Here is a 22,204-nt window from a genome sequence, read left to right as displayed (position 1 = left end):
GGGCCCGCGCATGCGCGCGTCCCGGCGCACGCGGCTCCGCGCCCCCTGGCGGCGGCGGGGGGACCGGCCGGCGCCGGGTGAGGGGCCCGCCTCGCGCCGCCACGGCGCCTCCGACGGCCGCTGCCGAGCCTGGCGTCGAGCTCCGAGGCCCTCGCGTGGCCACGGCCCCCAAGAAAGCTGCTGTTCGGTCCGAAGCCCGCGCGTCGGCCCCGCTGTTCTCCAGGACGCCCTGCAACGTCCGCCCAGGCCTGGGGGCCGCTCCCGGCGCCCCGGGGCAGGCGGCCTCGCTCGGGGCGGCGTCTCTGCCCCTGGGCGGCCTGCACGGACGACGCACCGGCCGGTCCACAGGGCAAGCGCCGCACGGCAAGCGGGGAAAGAACCGGGGCGGAAGCAGAGGGTCCGCCTGTAGTCCTTCTCTAACTGGGGCGGCACCGCGTAAGGTGTAAGGGCTTTGGGGGCAGGGGCGTGGACGGTGTCTGGGGAGTTTTTTAAGAATGCTGTGCGTGCGGGCTCCGTCAGCTACCCCACGGACTGTAACCCACCAGGCTCCTCTGTCCGTGGGATTCTCCAGGCAAGAATCCTGGAGTGGGTTGCCATTTCCTCCTCCAGGGATCTTCCTCACCCGGGGATCGAACCCACAGCCCCTGCATTCTCAGGCGTATTCTTTACCACTGAAGCCACCTGGGAAGCCCGTAAACATGCTGTAATTACTCATAACTGACTACTGTTACTCCAGAACCTGGCTCATAGTAGGAGCTTAACAAACCCGAGTTCCTCTCCCTGTCTTGCAAGGTTGCACCGTGCCCTGCAGGGCAGACACAGGTCTCTGGCTCATGGGTCAAGAGACTCGGCAGGGGGCTTCCTCTGCTGCGCTCCTCCCAGGGGGACGGGGCGGGGAGCCGGCAGAGCCAGCTCTGACACCCTCCTCTCCGCAGTACAGTCTGTGCTCTGCTCCCGCCCCCAGAGAGCTCTGAGCTTTCCAAATATGGATGCTTTTTTCATTCCCAAAGCATCAAGAACATTTGGGGGAAGAAAATGAACACCAGACGCGGCCTGGAAATGATGGAAGCCAAGGGATGGGCTGTGGCGCCATGAGCACTCTGCTAGGAGTCAGGAGTCCCGGTTTTAAAATACTAAATGGAAGCCTGGACCACGTGATCTTTTAGAACCTGGCTAGCCTCAAGGGGATCCTAGAAATAAGGACCCAAATCCCAAGAATGAAAAATACAGCAACTGGCATGCACTGCAGGGGAGAAGCGGAGAAGGCAGTGGCACCCCCTCCAGTGCTCCTGCCTGGAGACTCCCACGGACGGGGGAGCCTGGGGGGCTGCAGCCCACGGGGTCGCCGAGAGTTGGACACGACTGAGCGACTGAACTGAACTGAACTGAAGGCAGGCCTTGTGGAGAAGGCCGTGGCACCCGCTCCAGTGCTCCTGCCTGGAGACTCCCAGGGACGGAGGAGCCTGGTAGGCTGCAGTCCACGGGGTCGCCGAGAGTCGGACACGACTGAGCGCCTTCCCTTTCACTCTTCACTTTCATGCATTGGAGACGGAAATGGCAACCCACTCCAGTGTTCTTGCCTAGAGAATCCCAGGGACGGTGGAGCCCAATGGGCTGCCATCTGTGGGGTCACACAGAGTTGGACACGACTGAAGCGACTTAGCAGCAGCAGTAGCAGCAGGGGAGAAGACTGCATTAAGGAGGCCCAAAGACTCCCTGGGTTCCAAAAAAAACAAGCTCTAGGAGATGGGGTCTCCAGCGCCCAACAAACTGAAAGACAGGTTACAAACTGAGATGATTCCACCTGAAGGTGAGCATGGGTAGAAGAGGAGTTAGAGCCAAGATTATTTGTCTTATAGCAGGCCCAGACCAAAATCTATTTCTTTTAAAATGGAGAGCATTTCAGAACACACTGAAAACACTGCACTTCTGCTTAGGAAACTGTTGTTACTTACGTGGCATGTGGGCTTCCCTCGTGGCTCAAATGGTAAAGCGTCTGCCCACAATGCGGGAGACTTGGGTTCCATTCCTGGGTTGGGAGGATCCCCTGGAGAAGGAAATGGCAGCCCACTCCAGTACTCTTGCCTGGAGAATCCCATGGACAGAGGAGCCTGGCGGGCTACAGTCCATGGGGTTGCAAAGAGTCGGACACGACTGAGAGACTCCCATAAGTGGCGTTTATCTATAGAAGATAGATAGCGTGGTCCTGGATGCCAGGGGAAATGTGTGGAGAACCATCCCAGCACACACTCCTGTGTGGCAAGCGTGCATCCTGGTTCACATGCTGGGATCTGCAGCCAGCAGCCTCGACCTGGCCCGGCCCAGAGCCCCCCAGAGCAGGCACTCGCATATCTGCTGGTTGAGTGAGCTCATGAGTCGTGCAGTCATAGTCTGAGAGAGGCACGTCACAGATGTGCAATAATTAGACAGAAACGGAGCCACGCTGGATGGCGCTCACTAGAAAGAGAGGTGGAATCAGAGGAAGGAGAGGGCTCGAGTGTTTGACGGCGCTGGAGAGGTTGTCAGCGAGGGAGACTCCAGGCTGGAGGCGGAAGCCAAGCGGAGGTGGGAATGAGCCCGGCAGAGGTGAGGCAGGCGGGCGGGCAGCCGGCAGGCAGGGAAGCAGAGTGTGGCTGGGACAGAGTGGGAAAATGCACGCCCGGCCTAGACTCGGCCGGTCAGCAGAGCTCATCCAGAGCTGGAGCTTCAACAGGAAGGAAAAGGGAACGATGGGGGAGGTGGGGAGTGCTGTCCACTCGCGATGCCCGCAGCGTGGGTTTTTCTGTGGTTCATTCAACCTCAGACTGCGTGCAGCCTTCATCACATTTTAACTTCGACCTACTTAAGGATGAAATCTGCCACAGATGTACAAATGCTCACGTGCTTTAGGTCAAACCCAGGGGAAAGCTGTCACCTGCGTCCCTTCTCCCTCTGTGAGCCGAGCCCTGGCAGGCACTCTGCCTGTAGGTTCAGCTCCCCTGTTACATGTGGGACTGCCTGCCTCACTTGGTGGTCCCCTGAAGGAGATTCAGCCACTCCTGGGTTGTAACCAGATGTACACAGTCTGTCCCCCGACCCTGACCAACAAACCAGAAGCCTGGAGCCCCTCCTGCCGAGAGCAGCAGCCCCAGAATGAGATGGGTCCCTGCACAGCACCCCCTTGTGGTCACAGAGGCAGCGCGGTGCTCACCTGCACCCCCGTATCTTCACCCCACCCTCTTAGGAAGACTGGCGGCTCCTCTGTGATCCTCACCTGGTTGAACAGCAGCATTACCTGCCCAGAGAGCTAAGCCAAAAATCTGACAGTCACCTCGATTCCTTCCTCAACCACCCAGCATACATACCGTCTCCATGGCCTACTGCAATTCAGGTTTTTGCATTGTCAGCTAGGACAAAGGAGTCAACTCTAGTTCTTTCAAATAAAGGAGATTTAATATATGGAACTGTCTGCCTAAGTGATGAAACGGATGAGAAGCCAGACAGGATGGCATGGCATCCCCAAATTCTGCAACAACAGAAAGGCACGGACATCCCAGGGCAGGAAAGAATCGCGGGAGGAGGTGGAGTTATGGAGCAGAGAAGCTGGGCTGCTGGGTGGGACCCAGGAGGAACCGCAGAGGAAAGGTCTGTCTGGCTGCAGTGGGAACCACTGAAGAGAGACAGTTGCTGTCAAAGATGCTGCCTGAGGCGGCTCCTCCTTCCTCTTGCCTTCTAATTTCCTGCCAGTGTTTTCTGCTGGCGGAGTCCAGGCACCTGGAAATAGCCTCCAGAAGTCAAGCCCCCTGAGATGTAGAACCCAAAGCCAGCTCACCTCTCCAACCATTCTCCTCCCTCATAATCTTTAATTCCTTCTAATCTGTTTTCCACCATGTGCCAGAAAAATCTTTCTTGCTCATGAACTTAATTAAGTCATTCCTCCTGCTCACAAGCTGGCAGTGGCCGACAGCCTCCTAGCAGGAAAAACTAGGACCCAAACACCAGGGTGACTTTGCTAATCAATTGCAAATATAGGTAGTCCTGCTTCCCGCGGCTACCACATGTACTGAGTTCACTTTGTAACATGGGTGAGCAGCTACTCACGGTGTTATGATCATTCTCTTATGACATTCTAGATTGGAGTTTAGCGGATTAACAATGCTGTGGTAGTTTCAGGCGGCGAGCAGAGAGACTCAGCCATGTGGACACATGTCCATCCTCCTCAAACTCCTCTCCTATCCGGGCTGCCACGCAACACTGAGCAGAGTTCCCCGTGCTCTGCAGTAGGACCTTGTTGGTTATCCATTTAAATACAGCAGTGTGTACACGTCCATCCCAAACTCCCTAACTAGCCCCCCCGCCCCCCCAGTCTTCTTCCAGCAACCATCAGTTTGTTCTCTAAGTCTGTGAGTCTGTTTCTCTTTTGTAAATAAGTTCATTTGTATAATGTCTTTCTATATCATCCCTATAAGGGATGTCATACAATATCGCTCCTTACTGTCTGACTGACTTCACTCAGTATGACATCTAAGTCTACCCAGGTTACTCAAGATATTATTGTAGAAGAAAATAGAGACTGTTCCACAGGCATCCACCCTGAAAATGATCACTGGCTGAAGAGCATTCTTTTCTAACCCGGATTGTTTGCCATGACCAGAAACTCGGGGTTCCAATGAAAAGATGCCATGCAGAAGCAAGTGAAGACCAAGGAAAGGCTATTAAAATCTGGTAAAACAATAGAGCATCAAGAGATTGAATCAGTAATCAAGAACCATCCTACGAAGAAAAGCCTGGGCTCAGGCGGCTTACTGGGGAATTCTACCAGATGTTTAAAGTAGAATCAACACCAGTGCTTCACAAACCCTTCCAAAAAGTAGAAGAGGAGGTAACTCTCCACAGCTCACTCTGTGGCACCACTATTATCTTCATACCCAAACCAGACAGACATCCCAAGAAAACTACACCATTATGAATATAGATTAAAAATCCTCAACAAAATGTTAGTGCACCAAATCCAGCAACATATAAAAAGGATTACATATTATGACCAAGTGGGACTTATTCCAGGAACGCACGGTTGGCTTTAACATACAGAAATCAGTCAGTATAATCCAGCCTGCCAGAAGAATGGCTTCCCTGATGGTCCATCACGTAAAGATCTGCCTGCAACGCAGGAGACACACATTCGATCTCCGGGTCCGGAAGGTCCCCTGGAGGAGGAAAATGGCAACCCACTCCAATATTCTTGCCTGAAAAATCCCGTGGACAGAGGCTATAGATCAGAGTCAGACATGACTGAGTGAGCACAGAGCACAATAGAAGAATAAGGCACAAGAGATTACACAGTTATTTCAGTAGAAAAAGCATCTGACAAAATCCAACACCCCTTTACAATAAAGACACTCCACAAACTGGAAATAGTTCCTCAACCTGATAAAGACCATTTATGAAAAACCCACAGCTAACACAGTACTTACTTGTGAAGACTGAAAGCTTTCACCTGTCAAAAATCTCTGCTCTGGTTACTTCTATTCAACACTGTACTAGAGGTTCCAGCTAATGCGGTTTGGCAATAAGAAATAAATAAAAGGCATTCAGATTGGAAAGCAAGAAGTAAAAATACCCTATTTACAGATGACATATTTATGGAAAAACCTAAAGAATCCATAAAAATTATGAGCTAATAAATGAGTACAGCAAGGTTATACAATAAAAGATCAATATACAAGAGTCAGTTGTGTATTCTACACACTAGCAACGAACATTCTGAAACTTAAAACTGAGAAAACAGTTCCACTTATGATAGCATCCAAAAGAATAAGACTTGGGAATATTAAAAAAGGAATAAAGCTTGTACACCAAAAACTAAAAAACATCTTTGAAAGAAATTAGAGACGACATTCCATGTTCATGGATTGGAAGACCTAATATTGTTAAGATGGCAATATTCCTCAAATCGATATACAGACTCAACATAATCCTTATCAAATTCAACATGATCTTTATCAAATTCCCAGCAAGCTTTTTTCCCCCACAGTAATTGACTATTTGAGTCTAAAATTTATATGGAAATATAAGGGACCCAGAAAAGCCAAAACAATCTTGGGAAGAATAACAAAGTTGGAGGACTCATACTTCCCAATCTTAAAACTTACTACAGAGCTACGTAATAAAGACAGGGTAGTCCTCACATAAATGTAGATATACAGACCAACGCTTTCAACGGGAAAAAAACAGTCTCAACATGGTGCTAGAATAACCACAGAGAAAAGAATGAAGTCAGGCCCCTACTTCACACTGTATACACAAATCAGCTCAAAGAAGAACACAGACTTAGATGTCAGAGTTAAAACTATAAAACTCTTTAAATTAAAAAAATTTGTGACAGTGATTAGTCAACAGCTTCTTAGATACAACACCAAAAGTACAAACGAAAAAAATAGGGAAACTAAAATGAATAAAAACTTAAACTTTTACATTTCAAAGGGCACCATCAAGAAGGTAAACAGACAACCTACAGAATGGGAGAAAACACCTTAAAACCATACTGATGTGCAGGGGCTTGTGTCCAGACTGTATAAGAGCTGTTATAGCTCAGGAATAAAACAGATTGCCCGCTTTTAAGATGGACACAGGATCTAAAAAGATATTTTTCCAGAAAAGATACACAAATGGCCAATAAGAACAAGAAAACTATTCAACATCATTAGTCGTTAGGGAAACGGAAACCACAATGAGATACCACTTCACCTACACACTAGCACAACTGTAATCAAAAGAGCAGAGAAAGTGTTGACAAGGACTGGAGAAACTAGCACCTTTCAGAGTAATACAAAGTAATACTCTTTGGAAAATAGTTTGAGTTCCTCAAAAAAGTTAAACACAGAGTTATCGCGTGACCCAGTAATTTCACTCCTAAGTAATACCCAAGAGCGATGAACACATGTATCTACCCCAAATTTGGTGCAGAAATGTCCACAGCAGCATTACTGATGACAGCGAGAAAGTAGCAGCAACCTCACGTCCATCAGCTCTGCGTGGATTAACAGATGTGAATGTGGCATATTTATACACCGGAGTATTATTCGGCCACAAAAAGCAATGAGACGTGCTGTAACATGAGAACCCTGGACACACACCAAGTGAAGGAAGCCAGACACAAAACATCACACGTTACGACGTTCCATTTATCTAGCGTCTAGAATAGGCAAATCTATAGAGAAAAAGCAGCTTAGTGACCGACTGTGCCTGCGGGGTGGGGGGGTTCCCTGGTAGCTCAGCTGGTAAAGAATCCGCCTGCAGTGCTGGGGACCCTGGTTCGATTCTGGGTCAGGAAGATCCCATGGAGAAGGGCATGGCCACCCACTGCAGTCTTCTTGCCTGGAGAACCCCATGGGCAGAGAAGCCTGGTGGGCTACAGTCCATGGGGTCACAGAGAGTCAGACAGGACTGAGCGAGTAAGCACAGCACAGGCCTGGGGGGTCGCCGGTGACTAACCAGATAATGGAAGTGACTGTTACTGAGCGCTGATTTCTTCTGGGGTGATGAAAATGCTCTCAAATTGACCGTGGTGACTGTTACACAACTGAGCCACTGAAGTGTACACTATGAAAGGTTGTACTTTATGGGATAGAAATTATATCTCAATAAAGTTATTTTTCTAGAAAGCTGTAGAGCATATTCGTAATATGAAAATCTGAAACAACACAGATGTTCCACAGGCGGTCGGTTCAAAATGTGCATAAGGCGTACATACCGCTGTGCAGCCTTTAAACCTGCTTTCAAAAATATTTAATGACATGCAAAAATAACTGTCATGTACACACATATACACGTACAGTGAACAAAGTAGAAAACAGTATATATAGCACAGTCCTAACTGGGTATAGAATATAAATGTAAATTTTATGGGCTTCCTAGGTTGCACTACTGCTAAAGAACTTGCCTCTCAACGCAGGAGACCTAAGAGATGTGCCTTCAGTCCCTGGGTCGGGAAGATTCCCGGGAAGGGGGCACGGCAGCCCACTCCAGTATTCTCGCCTGGGGAAGCCCATGGACAGAGGGGCCTGGCAGGATACAGTCCATGGGGTCGCAGAGTCAGACAGAACCGAGTGACTTAGCACAGCGCGGCACATAAATCAGGCTTATTTAAAGATAGATATCAATATCTGTCTATATATCTTTTAAAAATACATCATTATTAACTAACTCAAGCAGCGGTGAGATGACTGGTTTTATTTTCTGCTTTATATTTTTCTTAATTTTCCAAATAGCCTATACCCGACATACAACTGAAGAATAAATGTTCATTTTCAGATCAAAGGTCGGAATGAAAGGTAGCTGGTCCCACACAGTGCAGGTAGAAGGCACACGGGTACGGCTGTTCTGCAGGACAGTCTGGAAATAACTCCTCTCCTGACCCAGAAACCCCACTTCTAGAAACCTCTCCCAGGGAAACCGTTAAGAACGAGCGCAGCAACCAGGCTGAGAGGGCGTTGGTCACAGCCGCACACGCGGCCGGGAAAAGCTGAAAACAGCCCACACGGCCAAAAATAGAGGCCTTTTCAGTTAAATATATTATAGCTCATCCATAGAGTGAAACGCGGCACCGCTGCTGAGACGCTGCGGAAATGCATCTGCTGTCCCAGAGGGGCAGCAGGTCGCAGAGCAGCATATGATAAGCCTCACTTTAGAAACGAAAAGAGGCCACACGGGATGTGTATGGAGACGGTCTGGAAGGAGACACTCAAACGTCAGCAAAGGTGGCTCTGCGGGGACAGGGTGATGGATATTTTAACGTTCTTTTGACTGGTCTGTATTTCTTATTTTTATACAATGCACATGTGTCTTGTCGGTACTAAGAGGAATAATAAAGTGAAACCCTGGGGAAGAGGCAGAAGGTCAGCCTCAAGACAGAAGCATCACCCCGTGACAGGCAGGGCCGAGGGGAGGACAGAGCCCATCGCAGGATACCTGGGGTCAGACCTTCTGTTGGCTCGGGTCTACATATGTCAGCGCTTTTCCTCGTTGTGTCTCACTCATCCTTCTCAGGATTCATGTCAGAGCACCGCTCTTTCCATTGTGTAAGATGAGAAAAGTGGGACTTTGATTAAACTGCTGAAGAACTGCAGAGCAGCATCGAGGGTGAGCAGGTGTCCGACACCAGAGTTCCCTCAGTGACCTCCCTAATCCAACTGAAGGGCGGCTCGAGAGAGCAGAAATAGGCTGGGCTCCAGAGGCCCCGGGCCTGGATTTCAATGCCACCTCACCTCTGAAATGCGAGCTTCCAGCCGTCTCTGCAGAGAACCCCACCCCAAACAGCACAGGACTATTCTCAAGATGCAGCGCCCTCAAGCGGGGAGGCCTGCAGACGGCTGGCCTGGCTCTTGGCAAAGTGAAGGTGTGAGTCACTCAGTCGTGGCCCACTCTTCACGACCCCATGAACTGTAGCCCACCAGGCTCCTCTGACCTGGGATTCTCAGGTGAGAACACCGCAGGCTCTGGGAGGGCTCAGTAAGCGCTAATCCAACAGGAACGCCCACCTCTCAAGGCCGCAGGAGTCTGAGATGGCTGCAGCTGTGAGAAAGGTCTCGAGATATGGGAATAACGGGCTTTGGCAGTCCCCACCGCCCAGCTCTGGCTCTAACCCGGAACCCAGCGCAGTCCAGTCTTTCTTCCCCTCTGAGCCCTCCACCATCCCTGCAGGCTGCCTGTGCGGTCTGGTCCCAAGGCCACCTCCAGCCACAGTGACCGTCACAGAGCAGTCGCCTGCAAAGTATTAAGTCACTGACTCGCGTCTGACTCTGTGCGACGCCATGGACTGTGGCCCGCCAGGCTCCTCTGTCCATGGGACTCTCCAGGCGAGAATACCAGAGTAGGTTGCCATGCCCTCCTCCAGGGCGTCTTCCCAACCCAGGGGTGGAACCCAGGTCTCCCACACTGCACATGGATTATCTACCGTCTGAGCCCCCAGGGGAGCCCGTGACACCCGGCTCCCCGCCAGTGGTCGCTTCCCCTCTTCCCCTACAGGGATCGCCTCCAGGAGACAACGCCATAAGGTGCCCGGCTCTTTGATGAGAAAGAGGCTCATCCTCAGAGGGGCCGCTGCTGAGCCGCCTGAGGACAGCCCCCCACCAGTGCCCTGCAGGGCCCACCCTCTTCATCACGGCCTTCCTGAGGGTCCTGAGCTGGCTCCAGGGCACGCCACTGGCCACTGGAACAGCGTCGAGGGTGCAAGGGTGACCCAGGCGGGGCCAGCGGGACCCAGTGAGGACCTGTCTGAGACTTCTGAGACTTCGCCCAAAGGGAGCAGAATCTGGCGCCTGGGAAGGGAAACAGCGGGGGGAAGACGCGCTGGGCGGTGGAGGGAGGGCAGCCCTGGCTTCTGCAGCTGGGAGGCCCTGCCCTGCGGCTCCCAGCAGAACTTCACAGGAGTCTGAAGCCCAGGTTTACCCTCTGCACGTATTTGCCGCAGGGCTCTGCCTTCTGGGATGTTGTAGTTGCTGACTTGGGTCGGCACTCTGTGAGCAAAGCACGCTCGCTCACCGAGTCTGCTGAGCGGCTGGCTGGGCAACACGGACCTCCGGCCTCCAGGCCAGCCCCTCCGCACTGCCTGTCCCAGCAGCTGTCCCATTGCTCTTCCCTGGGGGCTCAGACAGTAAGGAATCCGCCTGCAGTGCAGGAGACCCGGATTCAACCCCTGGGTGGGGAAGATCCCCCGGAGGAGGGCATGCACCCCACTCCAGTATTCCTGCCTGGAGAATCCCATGGACAGAGGAGCCTGGTGGGCTACAGTCCGTGGGGTCGCAAGGAGTCAGACATGACTGAGTGACTTTCCACGTTTAAAGGTTTGTGTTGACGGCCCTGGGCACTGCCCCCGACAGGCAAGCATCTTTTTCCACCTTGACGCTGCACCCCGGGACGGGATGCTCCGGCACAGCGGGCCAGTCCCACGTGAGGAAGGGGTAACACTCCCAAGGGGCTGTTGTTGCTCAGTCACTAAGTTGTGTCTGACTCTTTGCGACCCCATGGACTAGGGAACGCCAGGCTCCCCTGTCCATTATCTCCCGGAGTTTGCTCAGATTCCTGTCCACTGAGTCGGTGTTGCCATCTAACCATCTCATCCTCTGCCACCTGCTTCTCCTTTTGCCTTCAGTCTTTGCCAGCATCAGGATCTTTTCCAGGGGGGTGGAGCCAGTCTATAATTCTGTTACCACCTCCACAAAGCTGTGCTCATCACACTGCACTTCTGCAGAGCGAGAGGCCCGCAAGGTCTGCAGACTCTAGAAGGCGAGGCTTCCGCCCAGGAGGGGAGGTCTGGTGGGGAGGGACACGTCCTCCCTGGGGCCCAGAGGAGACAGTTTCTCCTCCTCTGCTGTCTCTTACCAGCCAGTGTGTTCAGCACGTCCCTTCTGAAGACAGCTATCTGGGAAGGCACTGAATTGTTCTTGGCTCTCAAAGGAAGGCTGCTTGAATCAAACGATCCACCCCCACGTGAATGGCCCTTTGTGATAAACCTATGAATGTGGGTACAGCTCTAAAGACCTCTAACCTTCCGGGTCAGCCCTGGGCGAGACTGGTGACGTGAAGCGTGAACTCTGACTTGGGCCCCCAGCAAGCAGTCCTGTTCGGTGTCTGCTCCCCGCGTCCCAGGCCCCTGGCACCCGCGCCCTCAGACGCATCAGCAGATTCTCCTCCCTGAGCATCGCTCCAGGCCTCCAGACTCGCTTGCTCTCCCACATCCGGAGCCAAACCCTCGGCCACACAAAGCAGTCACCCTGCAGCGCCTCTCCCCTCTTCCCACAACTGGATGTTCCCGGAGGCTGCCGAAGAGATCTGTCCATTTGGGTTTAAACTAAGTGGATACAGAAGAACAAAACTAGCCAATCTTTGTTGATCTGCCAGGCACATGCTAAGAGCTTCACATGTGTTCACTCATTTCCTGCAACCACCCTGTAATGTAGAAACCATTATCACCTGCATTTTATAGATGAAAAAAGGGGCCCCAGTGAGGTGAAATTTGCACAAGACCCTAAAGCTAGTAAGTGACAAAGCTAGAGATCAAACCTGGAAGTCTGCCTCCAAAACCCCAAGCTCTGAGCCAGCAGGTCAGAGGAGCAATTCCAAGCCCGCGAACAAAGGAGGCATAAAGAAAGCAGAGGAGGCCCCACGTGGCTCCCAGCACGGTAACCGCATTCTCCAGCTGGGCACTGGTGGCTCCGCGGTAAAGAATCCGCCTGCCAATGCAGGAGACCCAGGTTCGATCCCTGGGTCGGGAAGATCCCCTGGAGAAGGAAACGGAAACCCACTCCAGTGTTCCGGCTGGAGAATCCCATGGACAGTCCATGGAGTCACGGAGAATCAGAGTCGGACACGACTGAGCGACTCCACACCACCACCACCACCACCACCACCGGGCCGCAGCCGTCACACAGCCCGACGAGGCTCCTAGCGAGAACTAGCTCCCCCTCTTGGCCCTGCCTGCGAGTCGCTGGCCGAGGCAGCGCCTTGCCCTCTCCTCCACTGGAAAGCAAGACGTGTGGATGAGAGACGGCTGCGAAGGCCCCGTTCGTATCTGGGGGTCAGTGCTCCGCAATCTGAAAAGAGGTTGACCCCGCGCGGCTGCCCCCAGGCTCCCGGTCTCCCTCCGCGGCGGCGCCGGCGCCCAGCCTCGGGCCCTGTGCGCCCCTCTGTTCACTCGGCACAGGCTCCTGTCTGCGCCCTCGTGCAGGTCCTGCCTGGGTCAGAGACGGAGCTCTGGGGGGCACACCCAACGAGCGGCTTGCATGTCGCCGGTCTCTCCTTTCTCCCCAGCGCCTGCTGGCCGTGGCTCTGTGGCAGAGGACGGGTGTCACTCCTGCTCACCCAGAGCTCGCGCCTTTCCCCGCCCAGGGCTGCCACGGGCCGCCGCCCCCTGGGGTCGTCAGTGGCACAGCCGAGGCTGCGCCCTAGAGGAGCGCGGCGAGCAGCCCCCCGCGCCTCGAGCCGCCGCGCCCGCCCTCACTGGGGCCCGTGCGCCTGTGCGCCCGACGGCAGCAGGGCAGCAGCCTCGGCTGTTGACAGGGGCCATCTCGGGAGACAAGCCACTTACTGCCCCCGCCGTCCTCGCTGCAGAAAGTTAGCCTGTGTCCAGCAGATCTAAGTCCCAAACCAGATGGTGGCCACGCGTTCACCGTTCCCAAGCCCCCAAGCTTGGGAAAAGAACGTCTGGGTCATTGGAGCTTTCACGTGGTACCTCAATCTGTACTCAGAGCAAGGACCTCCACACTTGATTCACCCACTTCTACCGGGAGCAGAAGAGTTCCTGCATGCCTCCGATTCTCATCCTCCGCTTGTCTTCTGAGGTTTAAGAGACAGGAGGAAGGAGCTGGGGGCTGGAGGGGAGCCGAGGTCCAGGTGGAGGCTCCCTGAGAATGGAAATGAAGTGAACCGGACAACCTTTGGGGAAGGGCCCATGCCAGGCTCTGCCACTCGTGATGCCGGCATGCTCTCATACTCCTCACAGCAGGCAGCGGCCGAGCCTGAGTGAGCGAGACGTGCTCACTGTGTTAGCTCTGGGCAAAGGAAATGCATCTGACCGTCACAGCTGGGAGCAGAGGCGCCCAGAATCGCCTAAATTACATGACGGGCATCCTGCCCAGTAGAAACTGAGCAAGGGAGCTTCCATCAGTTTCAATCAATAATTGAGCATCTCAGTTGGTAAAGAATCTGCCTGCAATGCAGGAGACGCGGGTTTGATCCCCGGTTGGGGAAGATTCTCTGGAGAAGGGAATGGCTCTTCACTCCAGTGTTCTTGTCTGGAGAATCCCATGGACACAGGAGCCTGGTGGGTGGTCTGTGCCACCAGGACAGTCCATGGGTTGCAAAGAGCTGGATGTGACTGAGCAAAGAACACTTTCACATTCAACAGCGCTATGCACCAGACACCGTGCTAGGTTCTGAGGATGGCATTCGAGCAAAACATTTCTTCCTCGAGTGGAATTCACAGACTGGCGGGAGGGCCTGAAAACAGTACAGCTGGTTCCAACATGGTGTTCAGGTGACTCTGACCTCCTGTGCTACGATACTGTCAAACGTGGTGGACTCTGAATGGGTGAGCGCTGGGGGGCCCCGGAGAAGACAGGAAGGGTGAGCCTGCAGGCTGGGGCTTGTAGGCAGGAGCCTGGGGCAGGGTGAGCACTGAGGGGGTACCCCAGGGGGGCGCCGGGAGGAGGGGTGTGGGTGCAAACCAGGGGTTCTCCAGGGACCTGCACGCTTTCTGCCTGTGGAAACCTTACTGGCCCAAGCAGACTTCCACCCACAAGCCAGTGGAACAGGGTGGCTGAGAACATGGACTCAGGGGCTGAGCACCCCGCAGCCTGCCCCGCTCCCGACACAGCAGAGGAGCAGGGGCCGAGGCTGAGTCCCGGCTGTAGGACCCCAGGCAGTGTATCCAACCTCCCTGGGCCTCAGTGTGCTCATCTGTGAAATGGAAAGAGTCGTGTCCATCCCACAGGTGGTGGCGAGGCTTGGTTGAGACGCCCAAACAAGAGTCACAGTGCATGGCACACAGTAGGCACCAACGTCATTCCTAGTGCCCTAATCCCGTTGCGCTTCCTTCGTCTGTGAATTAGGGGTGTGGAGGACTAACTCGCCTCCCAGAGGAGGTGCTTGTAACTGCACAACGTGGGTTTCGGATTCCCCAGGAGCCAAGGCTAACGTTACCCAGTCAAGGGAAACCGGTCCCAGCCCCAGCGGCCCCAGCAGATGTGGACGTTCGGGGACATTCCCGGCTCTGGCTGAGACCCCGGGCTGAGTCTGACCTCAGGGGCCCCTGGAAGAGGGGAGGTGACCTGTGAAAGTGTGCGGCTCAGTCCACACGGGCAGCAGCCTGCAGGCGGCAGAGGGCGGGGCGTGGGCCGGTGCCCGCCAGCCCGAGGGGCCCCTGCCCAGGATGCCCGCCTGGGCTCACTCTGGTGAAGGAGGGACAGCGCCTCCCTCCTCCCGCGAGCCGGCCGGCGTGTCCCCGGAGTCGTGCTGGGGCTGCCGCCATCACACACCACCCAGGGCCAGTCTCAAGCTGCGGCCCTCCTTGCCCGCTTGGGTGGCAGTCTGCCCCACCAGGCTGAGGCAGAGCCCAATTCCAGACCCGAGCTTTCAGTGCTAAAGCACCTCTCAGAGCCCCGCCGCCCCCAGCGGGCAAGCCGGCAAACCAGCCCCTGGGTACAAGCCCGCAGGCCCCAGGCCAGCCAGGCGACTGGGAACTGCCAGGCGACACCCTCCTCTTGCTGCAGAGTCCTGACCCTGGCCCCAGGTCACACACACACACACACACACATCCCACAGCCTGGGGCATGAGGTGCTGGGCGAGCAGCAGGCAGAGGAGGGTGGCCGTGTGGCACAGACCCTCAGAACCGCTGAGACGGCCTCGCAGGACTGTCAGCCCCAGCACCCTGTCGGAGTGATGGCCCATGGGAATGCAGAGATTAACTAGAGGAATCTAAACATCCTGGAGCAAGGTTCCCGGGGAACGGGGTGAATATGCCGCCTGGCCACAGAGCTCTCAAGCGGGCACGCTGCGGCTGGGTCAGCACTGCACCGGGCAACCAAGGCAGACCGCGGCTGCACACGAGTGGCCAGCTCACTGCTGGTCCAGAGGGGGCAGCCTCCTGGGACCCAGGCCTCTGTGTGGCCACGGCTGGCAGGAAGGGGAGGGGCAGCTTCAGAGGGTCTCCTTCCTATCGAGGCCTGTAAAGGTCCACTAAGTGCGCCTCTTCCTCCAGGAAGCCTTCCTGGCCCTGCTGACCCACAGCCATCTTTCCTTTGCAAAGCTGTTACCCAGGCCTGGCTTTTCCCATTTGCTGTTTTGTTTGGGGCTAATGTTTCAATACATCTCAGAACTCTATGAAGTGGTTGTGATTATACCCATTTCACAGATGAGGAGGTGACAACTTAGAAAGGTCAAATAGTGTGCGTGCCCTGCCTTCTTGTCCTTGTCCTCCCCATGGGACTGAGCTCCCTCAGATCAGATTATAGAGTCTCTGTGGCAACCAGAGCAGCTGTTCCCTCTTCTATGCCCTGAGCCGCAAGGCCCCCAGGTAAATGCCAAGGCTTAATTAACCCAGCATGCTGAGTCACTCAGTCGTGTCCAACTCTTTGTGACCCTATGGACCGTAGCCCCCCAGGCTCCTCTGTCCATGGGAGTCTCCAGGCAAACACACTGGAGTGGGCTGCTGTGCCCTCCTCCAGGGGGTCTTCCTGGCCCAGGGATCGAACCTGCGTCTCTTACGTCTCCTGCACTGGCAGGTGGGTCGCCTGGGATGCCGAGGTGGTCTTAAAATAAAAATGCGGTCAGCCAATGAAAATCAGCCATGTGTCAACTGGCCACCCAATAAGGATGCCTGTATATATATACTGTGTGCGTGCATGCTGTGACTTCCGTCGTGGCTGACTCTCTGCGACCCCACGGACTGCAGCCCGCCAGGCTCCTCTGTCCGCGGGGGTCTCCAGGCAAGAACACTGGAGTGGGCTGCCATGCCCTCCTCCAGGGCATCTTCCCAACCGGGGGTCGAATCCGGGTCTCCCTCTTGGCAGGTGGATTCTTTACTGCTGAGCTAGTGGGGAAACCGTGCTTATATGCTGTGAATTGAAAGCCGCTCAGTTGTGTCCGACTCTTTGCGACCCCAAGAACCATTCAGTCCATGGAATTCTCCAGGCCAGAAGACTGGAGTGGGCAGCCTTTCCCTTCTCCAGAGGATATTCCCAACCCAAGGATCGAACCCAGGTCTCCTGCATTGCACGAGGATTCTTTACCAGCTGAGCCACCAAGAATGGCCCCTGCTTAAGCTGCAGATAAACTATCGGGAAACTTGACTGAAATATTTCTCCTGCAAGGCCAACTGAGGAGCTGCAGTCCTGGGGAAACGCCACGTCGCCGGGCCTAGAAAGGCCCAGAGCCTGCGGTGGGGCAACCCCAGCTGCCTCGCCAGGAGCGGCCGGGGATGGCGCCCCGGAAGGCTCCGAGGCCGGGGCAGCAGAGCCGGGGCTCGGCCCGCGGGAGCGCGCGCGGCCTCACCTTGGGTGGCGTAGGCCTCGGCGGCCATGCGCAGCCGGTAGGGGGGCGCGCCCGCCAGCGGCCAGTCCTCCAGGCCCGCCCGGGCGTAGAGGCTGAGCGCGCCGTCATAGTCCCCTTCCACGTAGTGCAGCTTGGCCAGGACCAGACTGGACTCCTGCAGGAATTCTGACTGGAGGGGAGAGGAGAGAAAAGAAACACTGTCCTCAGATGCGCGCCCGACACTGCCCGCGGGCCTGCGCGCCCCACGCCCGCACGGCCCTGGGAGCTCCCCGGCCGCGCCGACCACAGGGCCCAGCGACTGCGGCGCGGCCGCAAAAGGTGGTCTCTCCGCCCGCCGGGAACCTCACTCCGCCGTCATCAGGAACGGAGTGCTGACCCCTGCCGCCACACGGGCCAGCCTCAGAGCCAGCCACGCGCCAAGCGGAAGAGCCAAGTCACACAGGCTGCGGGTACTGGCCAGGGCGGTCAGGTCTACCGAGGCTGAAACAGACAGGCGCCGCTGGGGGCTGGGAGGCTGGGGGCAGAGGCGGCGCCTGCCGACAGGTACGGGCTCATTTCTGGGCTGATGAGAATGTTCCAGAATTGAGGCAATATTTGCACAGCTCTGTGACTCTACTGTGAAAGTGAACTGAAAGTCACTCAGTCGTGTCCGGCTCTTTGCAACTCCATGGCCGACACAGTCCATGGAATTCTCCAGGCCAGAATCCTGGAGTGGGGAGCCTATCCCTTCTCCAGCGGGTCTTCCCGACCAGGAATCAAACAACGGTCTCCTGCATTGCAGGCAGATTCTTTTTAGTGACTCCACTGAAAACCATTAAATTGCACACTTTATTTTTTTTTGCAATAGTAGATGTTTATCAGTTTTCACAATCAATACCCAGGCAAAAAAATAAAAGGATCATTACAACTGCAGGCCATAATGCAAACATGATTAACCTAACAATGTAAAATAATTACATACAGTTTGGGGCATTAAGCAGAGTGATGTGGTGAGTGGAAGTGCACACAGGCACAAGTTTTCATCTGCCCAGCCAGTCTCTGTCTTTTGGTTTGTGCATTTAATCCATTTATATTTAAGGTAATTATTGACACGTATGATCCTATTACCATTTTCTTAATTTTGGGGGGTTTATGTAGGTCTTTTCTTTCTCTGGTGTCTCCTGCTTAGAAAAGTTTCTTTAGCATTTGTTGTAAAACTGGTTTGGTGGTGCTGAATTCTTTTAACTTTTGCTTGTCTCTAAAGCTTCTGATTTCTCCGTCAAATCTGAACAAGGATTCTATGGCATGTGAATTATGTTTCAATAACGCTGCTGTAAAACAAGCTCCCCTCAGGCCTCAGGCTGGGCCAAGGATGGAAGGAGTGTGTTATGAACAAAACACAGAAGCACTGTCTCAACAAAGGCGGCTCCGTGGACATCCTGGTGGGTTGAGCGCACAGCATTGGGGCTGTGCCACCGACTGTAGCCCAAATAACCCGAGGAGGGAGGCTTTCTAAACTCGTGTAAGAACCAGACTTTCTTTCTTTCCAGGGACAAGCTTTTCTAGCTGAGCTATCCCAGCTGCTTATGGGGCTGACCAGGTCCCTCCTGAGGGTGCACGTCCGAGCTGTCCTCTGATGGGCTCGTCCTCCTCCTCACTGGAGAGGCTGGCTTCCCTGCCACACGTGTGCCAGCCTCATGCTGGGCCCTTCCCCAGCCCCACTTATCCCTGGGGAGAGGAGAGGTGACCCAGCCGTCTATGTAGCACCCTCTCCTAGGCATCCTCCTTGGAACCCCAGCCATACAAGGCTGAAGTTTTCAGCTGACGGACGCACACCACGAAGCACCACTATCCCGTAATCTATGGCTGAGATGGGGTGGGCGATAAACAGGTCACTGGCCAGAGCGTGGTCAACCTCCAGGCAGTCCTTGAAAGGGCACAGGGGCAGTGCTGGAAAGGACACAGGGCAGACAGAGAGACTGAAGGGGGCAAAGGGGTTTTAGGAGTGGCCCAAGCAAGTGACACCAATGCGCGCATCAGAATTATATTTGGAAACAGGAAGAAATCAAAGCAGACTTGAGAAAACAGAAAAAAGAGCTATGAAAAAAGCATCCACCGCGGGGTTCTCCAGCAGGAGAGGGGGACAGGGCAGCCTGGGTACGGTGGAAAGGGTTCTGCCATGCCCTCTCTCTCTCCCTGGAACTGAGAACCGCAGGCTGGAAAGCAAACTGAAGCGGGAAGGGGAGGGGAATTACTGTCTGCCGGGTCCAGAGCTTCAGCTTGGGGTGATGAAAAGGTTCTGAGGACGGGTGGTGGTGATGAGGATATGAACACACTTAAAACCACTAGCTTCCCTCGTGGCTCAGAGGTTAAAGCATCTGCCTCCAATGCGGGAGACCCGGGTTCGAACTCTGGGTTCGATCCCTGGGTCGGGAAGATTCCCTGGAGAAGGAAATGGCAACCTGCTCCAGTATTCTTGCCTGGAGAATCCCATAGATGGAGGAGCCTGGTAGGCTACAGTCCACGGGGTTGCAAAGAGTTGGACATGACTGAGCGACTTCACTTACACTTTCAAAACCACTGACCTGGGACATTCCTGGCGGTCCAGTGGTTAAGACTTTGCCCTCCAGAGCAGGGGGCACAGGTTTGATCCCTGGTCAGCAAGCTAAGACCCTACATGCCTGGCCAAAAAAAACAAAACATGAAACGGAAACAATATTGTAACAAATTCAATAAAGACTTTAAAAGTGGCCCACATCCAAAAAAAAAAATCTTTAACAAAAATGAAGCCAGCGAACTATATGCTAAGAAATGGTTATAATGATAAATTTTATGTTATTTATATTCTACCGCAAGAAAAAATGCTTTCAATTTAAAAAATGGTAACAAATGTGAAGGCCAGATGTCCAACATGAAGGAGCTTGAGGAAAATTCCCAGGGATGGAGACGCAGCCTGTAGAGGCTTGCTGGGCGAGTGCGGGAGGAGACGGCTAGGCCCAGGCCCCGGCCAGGAGACGGAGCAGCCCCAGCCTCGGGCCCACCGCCCAGCCGGGGATGAGCGCAGCTTTCTCAGCTTGAGTCAGAGGCCAGGCCCCCGGCTGCTCGTTCAGACTTTTTGCCCCAACACGGCCCCTGCTCTGGTCTCTCCCGCCTCGGTGCACCTGTGTTTCATGGGCACCTATGAGGTCGCTGGATGGCATCACTGATTCAGTGGACGTGAACGTGGGCAAACTCTGGGAGCTAGGGAAGGACAGGGAGGCCTGGCGTGCTGCAGTCCACGGGGTCGCAGAGTCGGGCATGACTGAGTGACTGAACAAGAAGGTGTCTGCACAGGGCTTTCCCCAGCTCCCAGGCAGGAGACCCTGGACCCTGAGGTCAAGCAGAGGGGAAATTTCACATGGGCCAGTGGGAGCGGGGCGGTCTGCCCACGCAGTAGCAGGGCGACTCTGAAGCACTCTACAAGGCTCTGGTGCTCACCCTCGGTCGTGTCGGGCTCTCTGCGACCCTTGGACTGCAGCCCGTGGGATTTTCCCTGCACGGCTTCCTCTGTCCCTGGGACTTTCCCACCTAGAATACTGCAGTGGGCTGCCATTTCCTGCTCCGGGGGAATCTTCCTGACCCAGAGATCAAACCTGCGTTTTCAGTGTCTCCAGCTGAATCTGCCTGCCACGCTGGAGACACTGAAAACGCAGGTTTGATCTCTGGGTCAGGAAAATTGTATCGGCAGAACCAGGAAAACAGCAAAAACTGACATGTATCTAGAGCTATTCAATTGTGAAAGAATTTGTACACCTGAAACTCAAAACAACTTGAGCTAAGTGGGCTTACAGGAGAGAAATGTGAAGCTCAGAGGTTAAACAGCTTCCCAAGATCACATAGCTTATGACACCACGCTGGAAAGCAAACTCAGAAATCTAAGTTGAAATTCAATATTCTTGCTGCCACAGTGGGTTGTGAGGGATGAAGAGGACCCGGTGAAACAAAAGGTTTTCCAGACAAAATGCAGGGGGTTGGAAGTGGGACAGAACCTAGTCGGGGGCCCCCACCCCACGCAGCAGCAGGCGCACCCCCACTCCTGGAAGGATACCTGAGTGCCTGCACTGTCCCCTCTAACGAGACCCACCAGAGTCACCAGAACCACCTTCGTGAAGAACAACCGACGTGGAGACAAGAGTCCCTAAGTCTGAAGGGAAGTGCAGGAAGGGAGGAAGGAAGAAGGAAAGAAGTCAGAGGTGCAAACGTTCACAGCACGGCAGGCTGGGCTGGGGAAGGGGGCGGGGGGGGGGGGGGGGGAGGCGAGATGAAAAGCTTCCAACAGGAGAGCCTCGCGAGAGGGGGCGGATGAACGCAGGGCAGCCTCTCAAGCGCTAGGGCCCTTGGCGGGCAGAGGGGGCTCCCGCCAGGTCCCCCCACAGCTCGGCCCGGCCGCCCGGGACGCTCGGCTGCAGACCTCGGGCGGGGATCGTGCGCTAAGGGGCCGCGGGACTAGCTCCTCCTCTGGCTGAGCCCCGAGCCACGCCTGACAGCTTCATTCCAGACCCCTGGGGATGTTCTCAGGAGAACGTGGCCTCAGAGGCTCTCCTGGGAGAGAAGCTGCTGTCTGGAAGCCCCGCGCCGAGTGCCCTCCTGAGCAGGGAAGCACGTGGGTGGAGCGGCTGCCACGACCCGCCCCCGCCCCCGCCCCCGCCCCCGTCCTCGGCCCCGTCCCCGCCCCCGTCCCCGCCCCCGTCCTCGGCCCCCCGCCCCCAGGCCCCGCCCCGCCCCGCCCCGCCCCCAGGCCCCGCCCCCAGGCCCCGCCCCCAGGCCCCGGTACCTTGAGGTTGCCTCGGTCCAGGGCGGCGGTCAGATGCTTGCGGACCTCCGTCAGCTGGGGTCGGGGGCCTCGGGGGCTGGCGCCCTGCCGCAGGGGGTGTTCCTTCAGGTACTGCTCCAGCTTGGCCTCCCCGAGGAGGAGCTCCGCCATGTCATCTACGAAGAACAGAGGCAGAGGGTGAACGGGGCGAGGGTGGTCTGCGAGCCTCGGGGACCATCTCACAGTGAGTCCTCTTAATTAGTAAAGAAGCTTCCAGAGGAGGGCAGCTCAAGCACTCACTCCTCGTCCCGTATTTCCTGCTCTAGAAAGATTTGCTTATGTTGCTCCGTCCTCAGTCGTGTCTGACTCTGTGACCCCATGGCCTGCAGCGCCTCAGGCCTCCC

The 22,204-nt window shown here is 55.1% G+C and overlaps 1 protein-coding gene across 7 annotated transcripts in view; it reads right to left on the bottom strand.

Moving 5' to 3' along the window:
* The window catches only part of TTC7B (tetratricopeptide repeat domain 7B), a 240,733-nt gene extending 218,756 nt beyond the window's left edge, over positions 1 to 21,977 (bottom strand). For 6 of the 7 annotated variants that reach the window (XM_040227473.1, XM_040227472.1, XM_040227468.1 and 3 more), the window contains exons 1-2: positions 21,822 to 21,971; positions 17,030 to 17,198 (exon numbers count right to left, since the gene is read on the bottom strand). In XM_040227473.1, the coding sequence (XP_040083407.1) occupies positions 17,030 to 17,198; positions 21,822 to 21,971 (319 nt within the window). Of the gene's footprint in view, positions 1 to 17,029; positions 17,199 to 21,821 lie in introns of all 7 variants that reach the window. The other variant, XM_040227474.1, reaches the window with a different exon arrangement.
* Between the last annotated feature and the right edge of the window lie 227 nt (positions 21,978 to 22,204).

Source organism: Oryx dammah, unplaced genomic scaffold, assembly GCF_014754425.2.
Source record: "Oryx dammah isolate SB20612 unplaced genomic scaffold, SCBI_Odam_1.1 HiC_scaffold_26, whole genome shotgun sequence".
In the NCBI taxonomy this organism is placed as follows: domain Eukaryota; kingdom Metazoa; phylum Chordata; class Mammalia; order Artiodactyla; family Bovidae; genus Oryx; species Oryx dammah.
Note: the sequence above shows the minus strand (reverse complement) of the source record. Positions and strands in the feature narration are given on the sequence as shown.